Below are 21,223 nucleotides of genomic sequence, written 5' to 3'. Positions count from 1 at the left end.
GATTCTGCTGTAGTGTGGGCGGCGCCATGATACCATGGCTTCACTTCAGGCTCACTCATAAACTGTAAAAAAATATGGATGTAGTGTCCGTGACGTCACCCGTAGGTTTCTGAAGAACATTCCCGGATAACTAAAAATGGGCAAAGAGGGACATGGATGGAGCTGAGCTGCCTGGTTGCTGAAACCAAACCACACACGCCTAGCTTTAACCATAGTGACAATCCAACTGTCACTCAAGTGGCCACGCCCATAATCATGCAGAACTTTAAGGCTTGATATAATTTAAATGGATGAGTTATAAAAAAAAATTTACCCCCTCACAGTTGTCATGAAGGGCAAAATTAGCTGTACAGACCAAAACCACTTTTTATACCAGGCTGTAGACATTTTTTTTTTACTGCAAAGCTGGGCATTTTAATATGGGGGAGATACAGATTTGACTCCCTTTTGGAGCCTGTCTCTAGCGGCCAGCCGATGAATTGCAGTTTAAGTCACTTCCGTGTTGGTTTCAAGAGAGACCGCAGGAGGTTGCCACTTGGGCTTTCCACTGCCAGACTCGGATAATCACTCTTCGGCTGCATTTCTAAAATGGAAGAAGGTTTTTTTTTTTAACATGTATGTTTTTTTCCTCACAAACTTTGCTCTGTTGTTATGTCCGTGCTGCTTCAGATCCTACATGAGGAGAATGAGAAGCATACAAAGTGGTATATACACATACACAGTTTATATACACGTTATTATGCATATTCATTTACCATAGAATGAAGACTTCAAGATCATCTTCATCAATGTTGGTCTTCCTCAACATCCCACAATATGAATACCTTATGGATGCAAATTTTTAATTGGAACATTTTATCTGACTCCCTAGACTCTCCCAAGGCATACTGACCTCGACTACAGAAAGAAACATTATTCACTAGTTCTTTCCCACAGCATTTGGCTACAGAAAGCAGTTAAGACCATTATATTAAGAATAAAAACTAAAGTGAAGAACAAAAAGGTCAAAGCAAACAAAAGTCTTCTACCAAGAGCGTGTCCAATTTACAGAGAGAAAATATGTTTTTTTTTTGGAAGTTTGGGGGACAAATTGCTTAATTGTCATAAAAATAAACCCATAAATAAACGATGGTTCTTTTTTTAAGAGAAATAAAATATATCATTTCTTTCTTCTTTTGATTTTGAGATGTTTAGTGAGTCACCCTTTTACTTAGACTTTTAGTAATGTTTACGCTATGTTTATTGCTATAAAATATCAAAATCACACAAATTAGTTTTGTGATTTAGTTTTAATTTTTAGAATGTGCTATAAATGTTAAGCTGTCAGAAAAAATGGATTTAGAAATCAATTTATTACCATAAATGTGGGTCTATGAAGAGCTATTAAAAGTGCAAGACATTTTTATATATAATGTTCTACTGTATATATTAGTCATTCGTCTCAACAATAGAATTTTGAACCCAGATTATATATTTCTGACACTGGCATTATTTTTTCTATATAATAGGTTTCTTTTTTATTTAAATGTTCAGTCTTTTATTTCAAAGAAATGAAGCCAAGCAGAGCCGATATGCGACACAGCAACTCTTTGCCGATCTTGAATGCGAAGGACATGGCTGGAGGCCCATCTTTCACCCCTGAACAAACGTCTGAGTGGCTGGTGTCACAAGTGTGTAGTAAGTATCTTAAGGTTCTGCTTATTTTTGAGTATATTTGAAAAACTATTTGTTCACAAATGGGGCGTATTTCACCCTTGAAGGGCACTTCTGGAAGAGGTCATTTCTAGGATCGTTCCAATAAAAAGTGAACAACTGAATCCCTTCACGAAGGGCCCTTCCTACATACGATAGTCCATCAAGGAATTCGTTTTAATGGTCATGTGACCTGAATTGCGAGTTCTCACAATTAATTTCAAAGCTAAATGGCGGAATAGTCCGAACTTAACATATAAATAGAATAATTCAAGTTGTCTTTCATTGCTCCTTTTGCCAAGCGCATTCCAAATAGCTTCATTATGACTAGGGCTGTCAATTTACGTTCAAAATCGATTGCACAATCGATAGGACTAGGGGTGTGCGATATATATCGTCTGCGATAATATCGTAATTGGTGTTTTAACGATGTGCGATCTGACATTATCGAGTATATCCCTCACACACACCCAGAGAGTGCATGCATACACTACTTGATGAAGTCTCGATTAGACTAGTGCGGGTGCGCATTTACAGTGCACACTTTCACTGCGTGATTTATTCTATATTAGGCTAATTGTGACCGACTGTGAGTCTCGGCAGGAGTCATTCATCAGATTTCATTCATCACGAGAGTGATGTAAAATGTGCACGGCCCCCCAGAGCTTACTTTCGTCTGGCTCCGCTGACTGCGCGCGCGCCTCGTCTGCTTGGCACTCTGCGATGCCGTAATTTTTGCCGCGCTCGTGCGGACGCGTCGAGTATAAAAAGGCTTAACGGACATTCATTCATAGCGTGCGTGCGTTTCAATCAAAGACCGATCAATGCCTGATCAGTGCCCTGACTACTGAACTAGGGAGCTGATTGATTGAGGCGCACCCATGGCCTCTCAGAGTGCGCATTTACAGACGAGCTGTCATTCACAGAGTTCTCGATTGGGTCACTCAGCTCGCTCTCACTCAGGTTATCTCTATATGTAGCTTTATTTTAGGCTACAATAAAACGAAATGTGTCTTAAAACACCAGTCTCTGGCTCTTTTTTTTCAATAAAAAAACGTAAACATATTAATAGCCATTAATAGACATGAGAGATGAGTGATAACCCCTAATAACTTGAGGAGTTCGATATGGATGCACTTTGGGTTTTGGACTGTAGATCAAATAATGAAGAAGGAAAAAGAGGTATGCAAACTGTGCGATTGCGAGTTCCCATATCACAGCAGCACTACAATTATGAGGGGGCATATGCAGCTTCATCATCCAGATGAATACAAAGAACTAGACCCTGGTAGAGGTAGACTAGTCCTTCAGTGAATTTTACGTTTTATTTTCAACCTCTTTTCATGGCCATGGGCTACAATGGCTTACGTAGGCAAAATTTGTTTGACATTTCTAATCATAAACACAGCCATGTTGACGCCTGCAGTAATGTTTTTCATTGATGTTATGGCAGTCTAGTGCTGGGCGGTATGACCAAAAATTTATATCACTGTATTTTTCTAAATTATACCGGTTTCACGGTATATGACAGTATTTTTTTCCCCTATGCATGACCGGGTGTTAACCACATTTTCTACTGATTGAAAGAGGAAATACTGCAGTAGATTGACTAGAATGCCCTGTTTTACTGTCATGATGACGAGTGAATATTGTAGCAAAATTCCACACTAAAGTTAATAAAGGTTTGCAAAGCCCCACAAAATGATGCTGTGGGGAGACAACAACCAATAAAACACACTCATTACAGACACATGAATGTTAAAATATAACCATGGAGAGAGAGAGAAAAAAAAGAGTTGATGGCACCTTAAGCATTTTAAAAATCTAACCATATATAACAACAAACTGCCAAAACGAGGGAGAAACGCGGAAGAACATTTAAACTTTCCAAGGATATTTGCAATGCATTTAAGAGCACTACAGTCTCTGAACAAATGGCACACGTCAGTTTAAAGGGTTAGTTCACCCAAAAATGAAAATTCTGTCATTAATTACTTACCCTCATGTCGTTCGACACCCGTAAGACCTCCGTTGATCTTCGGAACAGAAATTAAGATATTTTAGTTGAAATCTGATGGCTCTGATAGGCCTCCATTGGCTCAATGGTACTCTTCACTCTCAAGACCCTTAAAAGGTACTAAAGACGTCGTTCATCTCACTACAGTGGTTCTAAAATAACTTTATGAATCGGCAACAATAGTTTTTGTCCGCAAAAAAACCCTAAATAACGACTTACTGAAAATCTGAAATCGCCCCCTCTAACTTCAAATAGGGCATTATTTGAGGGGACAGCCATCTGCCCTACAAAGGCTAAGTGCAGTAACTACGCAAACACTGAAACTGAGAAAAATGGCTTTAAAGTTTTTACACCAGCCAGTCAAACATGTTGTGGGTAGATTAGTGGTAATGCATTCATGTATTGCCTTCTTAGGAAGAAATTTTTTATAGATAAAAACCATGACCACCGGTGTGATCTTTGACCCCCAAAATGCAGATACTGCACTCTGCCTTTGGATGATCTTAAACAACTAAAACACTATTGCAAAGGCAAAGTGCAGTATCTACAAACTAAATGTGTTCATCCAACTTTTTTCATGCTTCTTAATACATGTTTATAGTAATAATAAACTTTATATAATACAGAATTTTCATTTTCGGTTGAACTATCCCTTTAATATGGCCATACATAATTTCCTAGAATTAGAGGTAAGAGAGTAAGTTAACTTACATATGCTTCTTCTCCCTTTAGCCTTTTCTCAAACATGTAAATTTCCTGTTTATGCTATCTACACCCTTAAAGCTATAATTAATAATTAAAATATAATTATTATGGATATGTATTCTTAGCTAGCCTATCTGTGAAATCCAAAAAACTGATTGGCACTTTTTTTTGTATATTAAGTAGCCTACGAAATTAGTGCGTGAAAATAGAGTACTTTCAGTACATTATGCAAGTGTACTTTTTCACCTAGTGTGCTTGCTGTCGGCCCGGCTGCGCTGCGCTCGTCCGGTTGTCCAGTTGTCACCTGCTGACTGGCGCCGCTAACTTTTAGAGTAACTTTGTCTAACAAGATAACTTTACCAGACCCAGCTAACTTTTGAAGAAGTAACCCCTGTCAATACAATTGGATTAGCTGCCTGAAACGGAGAGATGTCCGAATCAACAAACACCAACGTGATTAAATCAGATTATCATTACGTTGTCAGAGGATATTGCCTTTAATAGAGCAGCACATGTAAGTCAAAATTTGCTAGCGGCTGGCTAGTCAATGTTAACTGATTATAAAGCTGTCAGTTGCCTTACAATGAGTTTATATTTTGCTATCTTCCTTAACAGTCTTTGAATATTTGCGTTTTAACGCGAGTTCAACCATCATTTGGCTGCAGGATTGTGCCATGGTAGGCTTGTTGTTTCTGTGTGTTACGATCGGGGCAAACCGCATACAACCCCCATCGTGACAAGGCAAGTATCTGCGGTGTCAAAAACGGGGAAACAAAGCTAGAACGCAGTAACATCACTTACTGCGGTTTGCCTCGGTATTGGCTTGGATTTTGTAGTTACTGCAATTTTGACACGCTCGTTTCTCTAAAACTGGACAAAATTGAACCAGCAAACTTTGTCACAAGACAGAACAGATGTCCCAAAGCACATTTCAAGTCTTAAGTCAATTTTGACCAAATGTGTAGTTGCCTTTGGACGGCAGTGTAGTGGTGTCCGAAACCATAGTGGATGTTATTGAGTGCACTCATTCAATCTCACATTGCACCGCAATAGCCTAACGAGTGTACAGCCGATGTACACAAAACGGCTGTCCGAATTCACACACTCGTTTTCATTGACTCTTTCAAGTGAACAATATAAGTGGATAACGTAGGGGATAGTGAATGAGGGTTTAGGGGGTGATTTGACTTACTATAGGCTGTGATGCGATCTCAGCTATGCTCTCACTACAGTGCAACCGTGAAACATCACCCCTCGAACAGTGATGCGCTGCGCTGTGTTCCGAACGTTGTTTAAGTGACATATACCGGTATTGCAGTATTATCCAAATTCATATCATAACAAAAATAAATACCGGTATTCGGTATAAACCGGTATATAGCCCAGCACTATGGCAGTCCACTCTGCTTATTGTTTTTCGAGAATTTTGCTCTCCTGTTTGTCATTTGTGCACGAAACTTCACGCCAATAAATCATCAGATACTGTATATTACTGAGTTGTGTGGCTCAAGCGCCCTCTTTACGTTCGTCTTAATGCCTGTTAGTTGTCCATGGATTGGCCTATATTTTTGCGTTGAAAATGGAAACGTCTTTAGACATGGAAAATTTATTTTACAATCGATTCAATGAACACTTTTGTCTCAGAAATCGAACAGGGTTTTTTCACAAAAGTGACAGCCGTAATTATGACATGCATGTGCCCTACTCCCTCCAAAGTGCCCACCTCAAGGGCTCTGCCCTTCTGAGTGAGTAAGGCATTGGGATGCTCACTTCCAACTGAATTTGTCCATAGTTAATCTCATTTATTGTTTCAGGCAAAAGAATGTGTCTTCCTCCGGGCTGGATTCGCACTTTGCCCCCTGCCGATCACACTTGGGTGTCAAAGGCCCTGTTTAGGTGGTCTCCTGAAAACCAACCGGAAATTGACTATGCTAGGGTAGATAGGATGTGGTGGTACCCACCGTTTCCGCCTCTTACCTTAACTGAGGAGCCAGAGATGGGACGCTACTTTAGTCATGTATTGTTTCTCTGGATGCCACAAAAGCTGTGGAACGTCAAGCTTACCTGTCCACGTTTAGACTGTGTGAAGGAAGATCTCGAATCAGTGGGTCTACATCAGGAGCTCAGACAGGTAGTCGACATGGAAGGGTCATACTTCATGGCATCCGAGTGTCTGGTTTGTGGGAAATGCAAGCGGAAAGTGATTAGCTGGAGTCATGATGTAGTGTCACAACTTGATATTGGACATAGAGTCCAATACCCTTGCATTCTTGCATCACAGGCGGCATGCGACAGGAAAGTTCTTCACTTTAACCGTCAGAGATGTCTGGGGACCAACATCAGCCAAATCCAGAAGAAACTGGAGGAACATCACACTGAGGTATGGCTGCAAAAGACTGTACATTATCTGACAGATTGCAAAGGCTTTGCCCATCCTGTGACGTTTCAAAGCCCACCTGCCATGCTTCCTCTTCCTAAACACTGTTGGTTGAGGCAAGTGTTTGCTCTGGATGTACTTCACCGAATGAATGAGATTAAGACCAACATAACCTCGCAGTTTGGCCGCGTGCTAAAGATGGGTTCCACCAAGAAGTTTCTCAGCAACTTCTCAGGAACTTGGGCCACCAGTGTCGCCAATGAACAAGGGCAGGTTATCATGTCGGTGATTACAGAAAACAAAGATTCCGGTCTAGAAGCGATGATCTCAGGTGTCATACACAGGTACAAGGAAGCCGCTGTAGCTCCTCCTGAGATTCTGTACGTCAACAGTGACTGCTGCGGGTCCAACTTTCTTAGGACACCGTTCAAAGAGTGGAAGGACATGGAGGTCAGGTTGGACATCTCGGAATTCATGAATCGGATTGCTGCAGGCTGCACATCAGAGTCGCATCAGATATACGCCACCTTCATGGACTGCCTAAGCCATTGTATTTTCGAATGGGATAGGGAGGACCTGAAGCAGCTGAAGGAGGCGAAACATACCGAGTTCAAGTTCGATATGCAGCCTTCTGAAGATGAACTAATGCATCACCTCAGCAGAAGCGAGTTAGCCCTCCACTGTAGGCGAACCACGCGTGATGCGAGGGACATCGAAGAACGCATCGCAGCGCTCATTCAGCTCTATGGTGGCGAGTCGGGGTGGGATTTGTCGGGAGTGCCGCTCTTTAGTTCCAATAGAATGGCTGAGATATGGGATTTGCAGAAGAAACATGTGGCATGTATAGTGGATCCTATTGGTGTAGAACTCTACGAGCAGACTGGGACACTGGTGATGGGAGGCCACCTTCTGCCAACCTACAAATGTGTCAGAGGTTCCACCTCTGTTGAATCCTTCCACCAACATCTGAACCAGCTCATTCCAGGTAAAAACATTATTGTCAGAGTAAAGAATGTAGTTTAATCCAGCAGATTGATGTGTTTTGATTTGAAAATACAACACATTATTGTAACAAGCTAATCCAGCAAAAGTTGGATATGGCATCTGCTTTGGTTGATCTTCCACCCCTTGAATGGTAGCTGTTTTGTAGCTCAAAATATTTGAATATTTGAGCTACTTTAATATTCACACAATATTATGCCTTTTAATTAGGGCTGTGCGATATTGAAAAATGCGATATGCAATATCCTTGTTAAATAATGCGATACGATATTGCTTTAAGTGTGTAAAATCTATTTGTTTCCCCAACTGATATATTTCACTTAAAGCATAACCGACTGTTTACATGAATACTCATCAAGACAGCCATTTTGACATAACTGTGTGTGTATTTGACAGTTTGAGTGTGTAACAAAACACGAAAAAAATAACTGCTTATGCGCACGTTTCGGTGTGTGTCAGACAGCAGTCTGAGTTGTCTTTCGCAAGTTATTGCTTTTAATAACTCTTTTTAACGTCAAGCAAGTCACATAAGTAACAGTCATGTGCTCAGTCTATTCTCTGCTATATACATCAACCTAAAACGTACACTTTTCACAATGTTGAAGTAGCCTATTAAAATCATTCAGATATTGCGTGCCCTTGCGATATGCATATTGCGATATGTACATTTGCGATATTTCGATATATTGCGCAGCCCTACTTTTAATGACCTAATTTTTGGTGTATTCTGGTAACTTCAAAACTTTACTCTCAAAACATCATGATTTTATTCTTACAACGTTACAACTTTATTCTTGAAAACATATTTTTTAAACTGATACTGCTTTCAATATCATCAGACAATGGTATTATAAAGGATGTTTATTAATAGGGATGTTTGTCAATAGGAAAAATTGTAGAATTTTCTTTCTGTATAAAAATGATTTATCCCTTTTCTTTTTCTATTTTTATATATTGTTGTCTTAGCTTATTTACTTAGTTTTAACTAATTTACCCCATTCTTGCATGACAATAGCCCTAGATTCTGACATAAAACAACCAAATAAATAAAAAAAAATTGATTTTGACACTTAAATTCTACTCTTGGTAGTGGATCTCACCAGTGTTTTTTTTCCCATAAAAGCTGCAGTCCGTAACTTTTTGCGCTCTAGACTAGCGGTTAATAAACATAAACAACAAAGTGCATGCGTTTTGTGGAAGAAAATTGCAGCCGGAGCTACTTCTCTCTGTTTATGTCTATGGCGAGTCACGCAGGGACTGTGCTCCTCCGCAGCGGTTCTTACCAGTCTGGCCTGAAATAGTCCCAATATAAACACTTATTATAGTGTACCATAATGATTCAGGGTAAGACAAAAACACGGTTTGGAAAATGGATTCATGTTGTACATTCTCATTATATCATTTTTGTAAATCTAGAACACAAAAAAAGTTACAGACAGCAGCTTTAATAGATTTTATTTTGACATTTATTTATCCTAATGCAAATTATCGGGCAACTGCAATGCTATGTCAGCACACTTATTTTTACGTTCCATTACAGTTACACAGTGAACATTGTACACTATTTACACAGTAAATCAAGTGCATACTCAGTACAGAAAATGTGTAAACTATCCTCATATCCTGTGCAAAATATGACATTTAAGAGACTAACCTGTATGTAATTTATTTCAGGTGTGCCAACTTGTTCTGAATTTTTCCAAATCTACTTGATGGATGCATTGGCAAGGTGGAATGAAGCAACTTCTGCAACCTCTGAGAGCCTGAAGGCAACCTCGTCTTTTCTTCAGCATGCTGTCAACCAGCTTGAAGAGGAAGTGTTTCAAAAGAAGGTTCTGTCTACTATGAGTACAAGTAAATACACTGGTAAGTTATATATTAATTCCACGTAATTAAAGGGTTAGTTCACCCAGAAATATATATTTTTTTGTTGATGAAAATGCATGTAATTCCAAACCTGTGACACTTACGTTTATCTTCAGAGTAGATCTTTTTTTAATGAAATCTGAGAGCTTTCTGTCCCTCCACTGACAGCCTATGCAACTAAGAGGGACATTAAAAATATCTTAATTTGTGTGGTATGGTTTGGAATGACATGAGGGTGAGTAATTAATGACAAATTTTTCATCTTTTGGGTGAACTAACCCTTTAAGTCAAGTCACCATTATTTATATAGCGCTTTTTACAATGCAGATTGTTTCAAAGCAGCTTCACAGGGTTAGATAGGAAAATAATGCAACAGAATTTGATTCAGCTGTACAGCCAATCTGGAGAAAATGGTGTTGTCATCCAGCTCATTTCAGTTATCATATAGTGACAACGCGGGCAGATCAGTAATTTAGTTTAGTAAATAGATTTATTTGAATATTTAGTGTCTCCAACTGAGCAAGCCAAGGCAAAGGCGACAGTGGCAAGGAACCAAAACTCCATCAGGTGGCATAATGGAGAAAAAAACCTTGGGAGAAACCAGGCTCAGTCGGGGTGCCAGTTCTCCTCTGGCCAATTAACAAACGGTGTATGATTAGGATTCTGGCAACCTTACAGGTCAGGGGTCATATCAGATCGAAATATTCAAAAGATCAGAGTCATCACGCCAGAGACGGGTTTATTGAGGATGCTGTGTCAGTGAGACAATTATTAGATAGGAACATTTGAAAGATCAGAGTCAGCACGCCGGAGACAGGTTTATTGAGGATGCCGTGTCGATGAGGCAATAATTAGATAGGAATATTCGAAAGATCGGTGTCATCATGCCGTTTATTATACTTTAATGAAACATGCTTAAATCTGATTGTATATGTTCTTGCTGGCCAATGCATTTATTTTCAACCTCCTTGTGTTTTAGGTGAACTGATTGGGTTAGAGTACCTGTACCGGCAGAATGGCAATGCATTCCAGGACAGCAATTTTATCATTAGACAGATGGAAACCACTGACGTCCAAGTGGCCAAAACGGAAGGCTATTCCAAACAAGAGGACATTGGGAATTGGACAATCACACAGCAATCCGCCTCATCTCTGTTAGAAGATTCTCCATCAATGTATGCATTATATACTTCAACTTTCCATAACGTATTAGAGGTATGGATGTGACTGTATGGAAATTTTTCCACCGGTATCAGTGGGAGGGGTGACGTTAATTCGCTAAGCAAAAGTCAAATGTGCACGGCCACACAGGCATTTATAACGGTTCAGAGCAAAGCGAGTGCTTTCAGTGAATTCCTTTCGAAGTTGAGCTTCCATAAGAATAAACTGAAAAGGCTCGCTCTGCACCAGTGGACACGCACCGTTATGAATGGCCGTGTGCATTTTACTTTCACTTTAGAATTAGCACCAATTCGGGGACGGCAATTGCTTAAAGATGCAGTGTGTAGTATTTATGAGGATCTATTGATGGAAATGCAATATAATATACACAACTATGTTTTAAGTGGAGTATTAAGACCTTACACAATGAACCGTTATGTTTTTATTACCATTTCTATCTACATACACCGCGGCTCCCCTTACAGTGAAATCGCCATTTTGTGCCGTCATGTTTCTACAGTAACCCTAAACCAGGAGTGTCCAATCCTGCTCCTGGAGGACCACTGTCCTCACTCTCATGATGAATGAAATCTGACTCCTGCTGTTGGTCTGTGCTGCGACTCTCGTCCGGCTCACGCTGTATTGGGCAGACACGTTCAGTTTTTGAACTAAATGATTTTTACTACTGTAAAAAAAATCTCAACGGTGGTGGGGGCAGTGCCGTGGTGGACAAGTGATGTAATCGGTGTTGTGGCTGAACAGAACACCAGTAACACAGTCAACACTGTCTATCGCAGCTAGCCTAGTGGTAGGTCAAGTGTACACTTTAAAAATATTGATATGCATCATTCAATGTTTTCCAGGATAAGCAGAGGTTCCCAGTTTCAGGTGGAGGACCTCTTTGTACCCAACACATCCTCACCGGCAAATGAAATGACGGCTCCAGAGAAGGTTGTTTCCTTAAAAGAAGAGGATAGTATGGAGTTTCATTGTGATGACAAGCTTCTCATTTCAAACTTGCCTCCTGACACTGTGATGGAAAACAACAACACAACACAAGAAAAGGCCTCACCAGTACTACCTGCTCCTGCTCAAACCCAGTCAGGTTCATCCTTGACTTTTCCCCTCTTGCTTTCTGGTCCTTCTCTGTCAAACCAAATGATAGTGATTTTCACACCTTCCGCACAAAAGATTGATGAACCGCCAACAGCGCTGTGCCATTCGTTTCCTGTTCCTTACCCCACACAATACAACCAGAAGAGAAAACTGGTCCAGGAAAAAGATGGCATTTATACCAGGAAGTATGTACGAAGATCTGACTATCCCCAGTGCAGAAAGTGCAATAAAGAGAGGATAAAGCCAACTCATCTGCAGTATTATGGTAACTGGTATTGTCAGGAGACAGACACAAAACCCTTTGCTGAGTGGAAGGCTGAACTGATGAAGCGGGGTTATGGGAGGAAGAAGATCTGAAGGATGGAATCAACAATGCACATCCAGCTACATAGCTCGTTTCATTTTAATTAAATTTAATTTGCACTATTTTTGTGATTTTGATGCTTCTATTCTAAATATAATCACAGCACTGCAATAAAATCATTCATTGCATGACAATGGTCCTGACCTGGTTTGTAAACATTACTCAACACTTTTACATGAACTCTTATTGATGCTTAAACAAAGTGTATAATTTATTGCAGTTGAAACTTCATTATAAACCTAAAATACAATCTTAAAAAAAAAAGTTACACTGTGCTTAAAAGAATAAATAAGCAACAATTTAAATATTGTATAATTATTATAAAGAAGTTATGTAGTTATAGATAGAATATTGTCTATATATAATTTGTTTTTGTTATTTATCTAATATTCAAATAAAACCTCAGAATATTCCTCGCCTGTAGTAGACACGCTTTCTAATTTACTTGCAGACGTGAAAATGTTGCCTTGCCCCGTGTGAGGCTCGAACTCACGACCTTCAGATTATGAGACTGACGCGCTGCCTACTGCGCCAACGAGGCTGTGACGCCATGCTTTGCAAAGGCTTCTGGCAAAAATAATATGGCTAGTTCATGCGAAATACCTCATTTAAATAATCGTGTTTGATAACGGTTTTATTTTTTTTTAGCCAAAAAATTGGCGAAAATGCTTTTGTTGAAATAAGAATTGGCAGTTGCCTTAGATTAGAAATTGCCAGATAACCGTGCGGATGATTACGCTGTGGCGACCCCTACCGGTTGCAGCCGAGAGAGAGGAGGAGAGTGTTTCCAAGTTTTATTGGTGTAGGACAGGCCCTATTTGTGTCTATTTTCATGAAATATATACATATTTTACTTTTTCGCAACCCTAATAGTTCTGCTAGTGCAAATGACAGAATATTTCCAAAGGATTCAAATTATTCACATTCACAAATAATAATGTGGTTCTAAAGACAAGACAACGAAATTACTTTTGAATCAATTAGAATTGAATAACATCATACGTTGTCAAAGAACTGCTAAACAAACTACAAAACCATTAACTCTAAAAAGCCTACTATATCAATTAATTTCTAAGGCCTCTAAATGATCAACTATGCTGCAAAACCTGTTGCACACAATCTACTACATATCTTTATTGATTTTTATGAAGTAAACGTAAGAATAACTTTTATATTGTTAGTAATATTTCAAGATAAAAAAATTACTGAGAGAAGCAACTTAAAGGACTTCAGCGATGGAAAGATGAATGTGTATTTAAACTGGGTAATTTATGTAGTAGAAATGTGAAATTATTTTTGAATTTGGTGCCTTCTAGACTGAGAAAAGACATTTCATGTGGATGAAAGACAACAACTCCCAGAATGCACTTGCTTGTTGCTTCGCTGCTCAAGGAGGCCACTCCGTACACCGCCTTCACCGTTGTTTTGATATTCATAATAATACAATAATTTCGTTCAGTTAGAGAATAAACACTAAAATTAAATACTGAACGTGTCTTTTCAATAAAGTGTGAGTGAGCCGAACGAAAGTCACGGCACAAATGCAGCAGGAGTCAGATTTAATTCATCACGAAAGTGAAGAGCTGAGGTAAATTAAGCGCGGCAGTCATTCACGACGCGTGTCCAGTCTGGCGCATTATCAAATCATGCCTATGTATGGAAGCTTAACTTTCATAGAAATTAATTGAAAAGTTGAAACACTCACTTTGCTCCGCATGGCTCCGGGCGGCCGTGCGCATTTACATTCTGTGAAGTGAGATCTCTCCCCTGTGGGCGGGTTTATAATACGCGGAACAGCTCCCTCTACTGGCTGTAGTTTTTAGCCTCTGGCCAAAAAAAATCTTCCGATGACGCAAAATGACGATATTTTTTGCCATTTTGCGTCATCGGAGGATTTTTTCCCCCAGAAATAAAATGCATAATTCTCTCGTTTCATGGGGATATGAGGGGGGAAAGTACCATAATTTGAATACACTACCGGGTTTCTACTGATACAAAGCTTAATGCTAATCGCTGAAGTAACCCTTTAAGTTTGCTTTATTATATTATTCCGGTAGGTGGCACTAATGTCACAGAAACGAAATGCTTTTAAACGGTACAGCATCGGCTGAGGACACACCCTACAGTTGGCACACACATCTAAATCAGAGACGACAAATAAACACCATGGCAGGCGTCAATTTAAATGTATGCCAGAAGTGTTTATTTATGTATTAAGAATTAAAAATAAGTAGGCTATAATATAATAAATATTAGTAGCCTATTGTAAATAAAATATAAGTTAATTATCATTAGAATAAATGTAAGTGTAATAAAAATAAAAATATATATATTTTAAAATAAGTTGAAATAATGCAAAAGGCTGAATTTTCAATAACACAGACTACGATTAAGTTAACAGCCTCGGATAGTTACAGGTCTGCTTACAGTAGGTATGTCTTGAACAGTTTTCGTTAAAAAAAAAACAATTTCCCTGAGGAGAAAACAAAATACTATGAAAATAGTTTCAGTTATGACTTTTTTCACTTGATTTCAGTCCATTTAGTTTTGTCTCAAACACAAGTATGATCTAAAAGTAACATAACACACACATGCCAACTTTTATTTAGGCCTATTGTTTTTATTTTGACTAAATGTTGCTGCTTTACAGGATTAAACTATTGAATATATATTATGCATGAAGTGTTTACAGAATTACGCTTCATTATATCCAATGGCAAACGGCCAAAAAGAGAAAAAACTTCATCTCCCATAATGCCGTTCGTTTCCTCCGCTATCTCGCGCCTTTCCATCTTGTTCCTCTCGAGAGCTCAGCGCCGTAGTTGTTGTTGTGGTATGTAATAATGGCGGCAGCAGGAGGCGGATTACCAGCCTCGGCTGTTGTAGCAACCATAAACACCTCCGCCACCGTTCGCTGCCGTTTCCCAGGTCGACCATGGACGTCTCGGAGCCTGTTGAGGACGGAGAAACGCTCTCATATCGGTCGGGTGAGGGCTGAAGACAGAAAAGGGCCGAGGCCCATCGACGTTGGAGCTACGCTGAGAGAGGATCCGTCACTGTCGTGCCTGCTCGGGCTGGCGGAGAAACACAGGCGCCAGCGCGAGGCGGGATTCTGCACGAGCGGGAGCGATGAGGTGAGCGATTCGCTTAGTATTACAGTACTAAAAATGCACAGCAAGTGCATCATCAGCATGTCGCCGAGTGGCTGATGTCAGTTCCTGCAGAGATGCATCCACCTGATCACAGTTGCACGGTCCGAGCTTTACAGATTAACGTTACATAGATGAAAAGTATTTAAAGAGACGCCCGTCATATGGTGGGCTTTTGCCGGGCAGTCGAGCTCACATGGCGGGTGTTTAACTGTGGTTGACGGTGTTGCCGTGGCTACTGGGATTGTGTGTGGGTCAGTGAAGGTGGTGTCCGCTAATTAACTTGGTTATGATGCGGGAGTTTGTGTAAAGTTATCATCTTTGAGACTTAATGTCAGTGATGCTGACGGGCCTGTTGGTCCTTATACTTAATATTGGTGACATATGGCTAAGTAGGCGTGGTGAGCATCCGGTATATGATAGTTACTGTTTATGCATTCTGTCAAGATTCTTATTTGAATAAATAAAATATTGCATGTTTGTTAAAAAGCGTCAGGCAGGCAGCATTGTTTACAAACAAGTTTATTGCTTCATATCATAGTAATCTGGTTAATCATACACTAAGAGTTAGAAGTGCAGTGCAAGTTCATTTTCTTTTGTAAAATTAGAGCTGCTTTATTCGATTTTTATGTGCTTGAAGTGTCTGTCAGAGTGCTTCTATCCACTCTTAATTATGCCAAGTTGCTGATTAACCCTGCAAAGCCCTACATATGAAAAATACTAGTCAGAAAAATGAAACTCTTTGTTGAACTTTAGACAACATATTTAAAACTTTATTCTTTTGTGGCTCTTGCAGTATGATATAGATAGGATAGAATATGGAGTGCCGCTCACTCGAGGAGAAAAAAAACTAACTTTTGTTCAGAGGCCTAAATTGAGGAAAAATAGTTTAATTTGGTGCAGGTTTTGTAATTTATATACCAAAAAGATATTCTGATAGCTTGGAGTGTAAATCAATGAGATTTTTATATGGCAGTATAGCAGACTAGGGGAAACGTACCTATTAAGCTCACCATAATCTACATTGAGACATTTTAGTGCACAGGGTATTGGTTTGAGTACAAGAATAAGAGTACAAGATACACATCATTAAATGCAAAAAGTCTGGCTGTGCTTAATGGGTACATGTTTATGAGCACACCCCTGTTGCCATTAAGCTCAAGTTTTTTTGGGGGGAAAATTCTTGTTTATTTTAAACAACATTTTTAAAGAATAATTGTATAAAGGTTAACTTGAAGTGACAACCATCAGTTAATATTTAAAGTCTGTTTATTAAGTATTTACATAGACGTTCAATGTGGATGAGCTTAAAGGGAGCACACTGAGCTTTATTGGAACAGCAAACCTTTTTTTTTTAATTTATACATATTTTAATATGAACAGCTATTATTGAGAAGAAATTATACTTTTTCTTATTTTTAATATTACTCTCCAAATTAATTTAGAAACAACTTAAAGACAGCATATTTTAAATGTGTGTTGTAATGGCATCTTTTTATGAATGAAGGCCAGTATCACTGATATTAATGTCTATATGAAACATTGATGACGTTACATTACAGTATAACTGAAAGCTACCAATTTCAACATTTATTAGGCTTTAAAAAATAACAACTTTTAATTTAATTGAACTTAAAACAATCTTTACATAAACCCATTATAATAAATGTTATATATACCTGTGGCCTTTCCTGTCAGACATAGTCTACACAGAAATTGAATAAAGTTATCAACACCTTTCTTAACAGCATAAATAATAAGTGAAATATAGATGACTCATCATTAAAGCTACAATCTTCTGTTCCTGTTGTTCTTTGAACATTATTGACAGACATTATCAGTGCTACTGTCACTTTAAGATCTACCTCTGCCGAACATGATGCGGATCAGACGCGCTGTCCCGTGCATCTCATCTTCAAATTCATTTAAGACATTATTTTCCATACACAGGGTTTTTCCTACATTGAAATTTTTTTGGCGGCCGCCAAAAATTTTTTTTGTCCCGCCAAAGCTTTATTTGATGAGTTATTGTGATTTATGAATGATGAAGAATAGATGCTGCGCTTGTAACTGAGTGACAGAGAACGATCAGAGCTCCTCCCCCGCTCGCACGCTCTCTGTCTTCAAAATAATCATTCTTAGCTTTCTAATATTTCACATATTACGTTAATCAAGATCAAAAGGTCGGAAGACCGAATCCATGTTGCACGTGGCGCTATCAGACGATGTTTTCCTTTAATTACCGCTGGGTGTGAAATGCGCTCAAAAAACATTGACTGATTATCTGACCAGCTGACATAAACCATACTTTCAATAAACGGGAAACAAATCCTATCCGGTTATGAAGTGTTTTCTGTGTGTTGACAAATCTTTCGCGATGTTCTAACAGACGGGATTCGCACACAACGCGTCTGCTAATGTCCGATTCGCCATAATGACTCCTTTGAACCGAATCATTTTAACGACTGGTTAGAACAACTGATCTTTCCAACACTGAACTCACGAATCAGTTAAAATTTACTCAGAACAATCTGAAATGAGAACACAAGTGTGCTGACCCAATTTAGCAAGAGTGGGTGTAAGAGTTAGTTTTAATTATCCACAGTCTTTCAGCTTATTTATGTTCATAATGTGTAGTAAAATACATAGCCTATAAATCACTTAGTTTAGACTGGAGTGAGGTGAAACCAGACCAAAGTTATTAGCTAGCTGATAATTTTATGAAATTGTATATGGCAGACAATTTTTGTAATACTACTTTTTAATATTGATATGATTATATACCAAAACAATTATCAGTAAATAGTGTAAAAATGAGGAACAAAAACAAACATCAAGGTATCCCACATGAAAAAATACTATAGTATATTATAGTATATTATAGTAAAATTACTATAGTGTTTTTGAACCATACTATAGTAAAGATACTACAGTAAATTGTAGTATATTGTAGTATATTAGAGTATTTACTACACTTTGTTAATTTACTGTAGTATATTTACTATAGTACGGTTCAAAAACACTATAGTATTTACTAGAGTAATTTTACTATAATATACTATAGTATTTTTTCATGTGGGTTCAAAATAAGATAAGCAAAAGTTACAAACTTTCTTTGAATTTATTTAAAATGTATTGTCAGTATTGCGCTTGCAGATCACGTGGGTAGGGTACTTTTTTAATGTGCGTGCGTGCGTGTGTATGGATGACCATGTCTGTCAGCCACCACCGAAGACCATTTTTGACCCAGGAAAAACCCTGATACAGTACTTTAAAGTGTATTAAAAACAAGGCAAAACACAGCAAGCACTCCCCGCGAGGGGACTGCTCGGCTCGGTACTGAGGGCTTAGCGTTGAGTTTCTTAACTTTTTCGCTGACGAAAGCAGAGCCGTGGAGAGCCGCTTTGCCACACTTTCATTGTTTTGAAGGAGGAGCTGAAATGACGGGAGGGGTTGTGTTGCCCAGATTTGCTTCCCCTGGTCTGCATTTTCCCCAGACATACGTTCTTCTCCCACACAAAACCGCATTTCATTCCAAATATGTTAACAATAGATTCCACGTTAATATGCCAATTCCGCGATTCCGTCCACAATTCCGTAATCGCGGAAATCATAGGGCCCTATGATTGTCGTCACCACTGATAACGCTCCGGTTGGTTGTAGGTAGCGCTATCCTATGGCGTGCAGAGGGAATTTGAAAGACAACCGTTTATCCCGCCTCTCGGATTGAGCCCTGCCAATGGTGTGTTCCCATGTCAGGCTACAACAAATATTCATTTTGCAGTAGGGCTGCACAATATATCGAAATTATCGAAATGCATCACGTAGTGTACGCGGTTTTGTAAAATGAGGAGCATTCTCGTAATGTCAGATCGCACATTGTTAAAACGACAAACACAATATTATAGTAGACTATATATATTGCACACCCCTTTTTTTATAAGCACCACTGCAAGGCTCAGTCGATGTGCGTATCACCTGGGTAATGCTGAAGCTGATGTTTCACTTCAATGGCATTGATTCAGTGTATTAGACAGCGAGTTATGGAAAATTCCCTTAAAGTCCCTGTAAAGTCAAAACTAAACATGTGTTCTGAGTTTCTCACACCACAGATAAATGTGTTATTAACCACCCAGCCAAATATGAATCATAAAAAAATCCGCCAAGTACATAAAATAGCTTATCAAAAACTTGAAAAAATTAACAGCATTCTCTGCTCTCAAACGCTGGGGGTGTGTCCGCTGTCGGCGTCGAACCACGCCCACTCGCAGGAAAGCTGCCGTAGCACACAAGACAACACTCACGTACTGATCACGACCATCTATGTTCACGACTAGGGCTGTAACGATTTGACCAAAAATAAAAACCTCGATTAATTTAACATTTTACCTCGATTACGATTAATGAACTATTATTTTGCTTTTTTATTTATTTATTTTTTTTGCCCTCAAGGTTTTTGAGTAAGTTCACTGATAAGGTTTGTACTGTTAATATGTATGGTGGAATTTTTTTTCTAATGAAAAATTGCATTTCTTTGTGATTTTAAAATACTTGAAGGAAACAGTTCACTTTCAGCAGTTATTGTCTATGGGGCAGATTTCTGTTTGTTGTACATCAGATACAGATAAATTAACACTGTAGGCCTACATTACATTTATTGGAATGCATAAATGAGAGAGGGATTGTGTGTGTGAATTACTCTTACTGTCTCTATTCATTATGAAGCTGTGGTTTTACTTCAAAGGTATTCAAATATATTAAGTCACAGGACAGCGTTGACACTGCGTTTCTGCGCTGCTCTCTGTGCGCGATCTTCACGTGATGTGCGAGCTTCTGTCTGAGTGTTCGTGTGTCACAATATATCAGGCATTAGTTCAATAACACACATCTGACGGTCAAAACTCGCTTTAATGTTCAAACTGGCAGGGCTTAAACTACATACAAATGACAAGCTTTGTGAGGACACAGGTGAAAGAGGTCTGCCTTCAGGGCGCGCGCGTGTTGTCAAAGATGCGACGCGGCTCGGCTCTCTGTGTCACAGAAAAAGGCTGAGCACTGAACGGATACATTTTCCGTATTGTTGTTTTTGAATAGTGCACAATCGCTTTAAATGTTCAAACTGGCAAGCCTTTAAACGCATACTTGACAAACTTTATGAGCACGAAAGTGTGTGTGTGTGTGTGTGTGTGTGTGTCAGCACGTAGGCTATAAGAACAGCAATTAACTAACCTGTATAAACTGTGTAAAACATGCAGTTACTATAGTGATTCTGGGCATCTATAAACACAGTTAACCGCTCCTGCATCTCTCTGTGTACCTGCAAACTGCACTTGATGTGACTGACGGGGCGGAGTCACGTGAAAACCGAAATACGTCGGTTAGAGGTTCTGAATGTCGGTTTTGGTTATTTTTCGATTAATCGTACAGCCCTAATCACGACGCACCAGATGTCGGCGGGACGGGAGGATGAAGGCCTGGGCGGGGGATAGTCGGTTCTGCAGCGGTTATCAGTGAATCCCAGTTGTCTCCGGTTAAAGTTTGTAAAACTATCCGGTGTATAGTCACTGCAGAGGCAGGCGTCGGTGGTGATCCTCAGCTCTCCATCAAGGTTGCTGTTCACAAAATTAATCCACCGCTTCTTGATCATCGTTTTTGTTTTGTAAGTTGTAGACTATAGTAACTAACAGTACTGACAGTAACTCGCGATCGAGCGGGCGAACTGATTCGAATGTGCTCTAGTTATGATCGTGTTAGGGGAGGAGCAAGGCTCGGTG

At 39.2% G+C, this 21,223-nt stretch overlaps 2 protein-coding genes across 4 annotated transcripts in view; one reads left to right on the top strand and one right to left on the bottom strand.

Moving 5' to 3' along the window:
* The window catches only part of LOC307133598 (craniofacial development protein 2-like), a 1,416,430-nt gene that overhangs the window by 90,966 nt on the left and 1,304,241 nt on the right, over positions 1-21,223 (bottom strand). The window lies entirely within an intron of this gene.
* kmt2ba (lysine (K)-specific methyltransferase 2Ba) overlaps positions 15,067-21,223 on the top strand; it is a 47,474-nt gene continuing 41,317 nt past the window's right edge. For all 3 annotated transcript variants that reach the window (XM_079828948.1, XM_079828949.1, XM_079828947.1), the window contains exon 1: positions 15,067-15,434. In XM_079828948.1, the coding sequence (XP_079685074.1) occupies positions 15,144-15,434 (291 nt within the window). In that variant the 5' untranslated portion in view covers positions 15,067-15,143. The remainder of the gene's footprint in view (positions 15,435-21,223) is intronic.

Source organism: Gobio gobio (genome assembly GCF_949357685.1).
Source record: "Gobio gobio genome assembly, chromosome: 11".
Taxonomy (NCBI): domain Eukaryota; kingdom Metazoa; phylum Chordata; class Actinopteri; order Cypriniformes; family Gobionidae; genus Gobio; species Gobio gobio.
The sequence above is the reverse complement of the archived record's forward strand: the minus strand, read 5'-3'. Positions and strand labels throughout refer to the sequence as shown.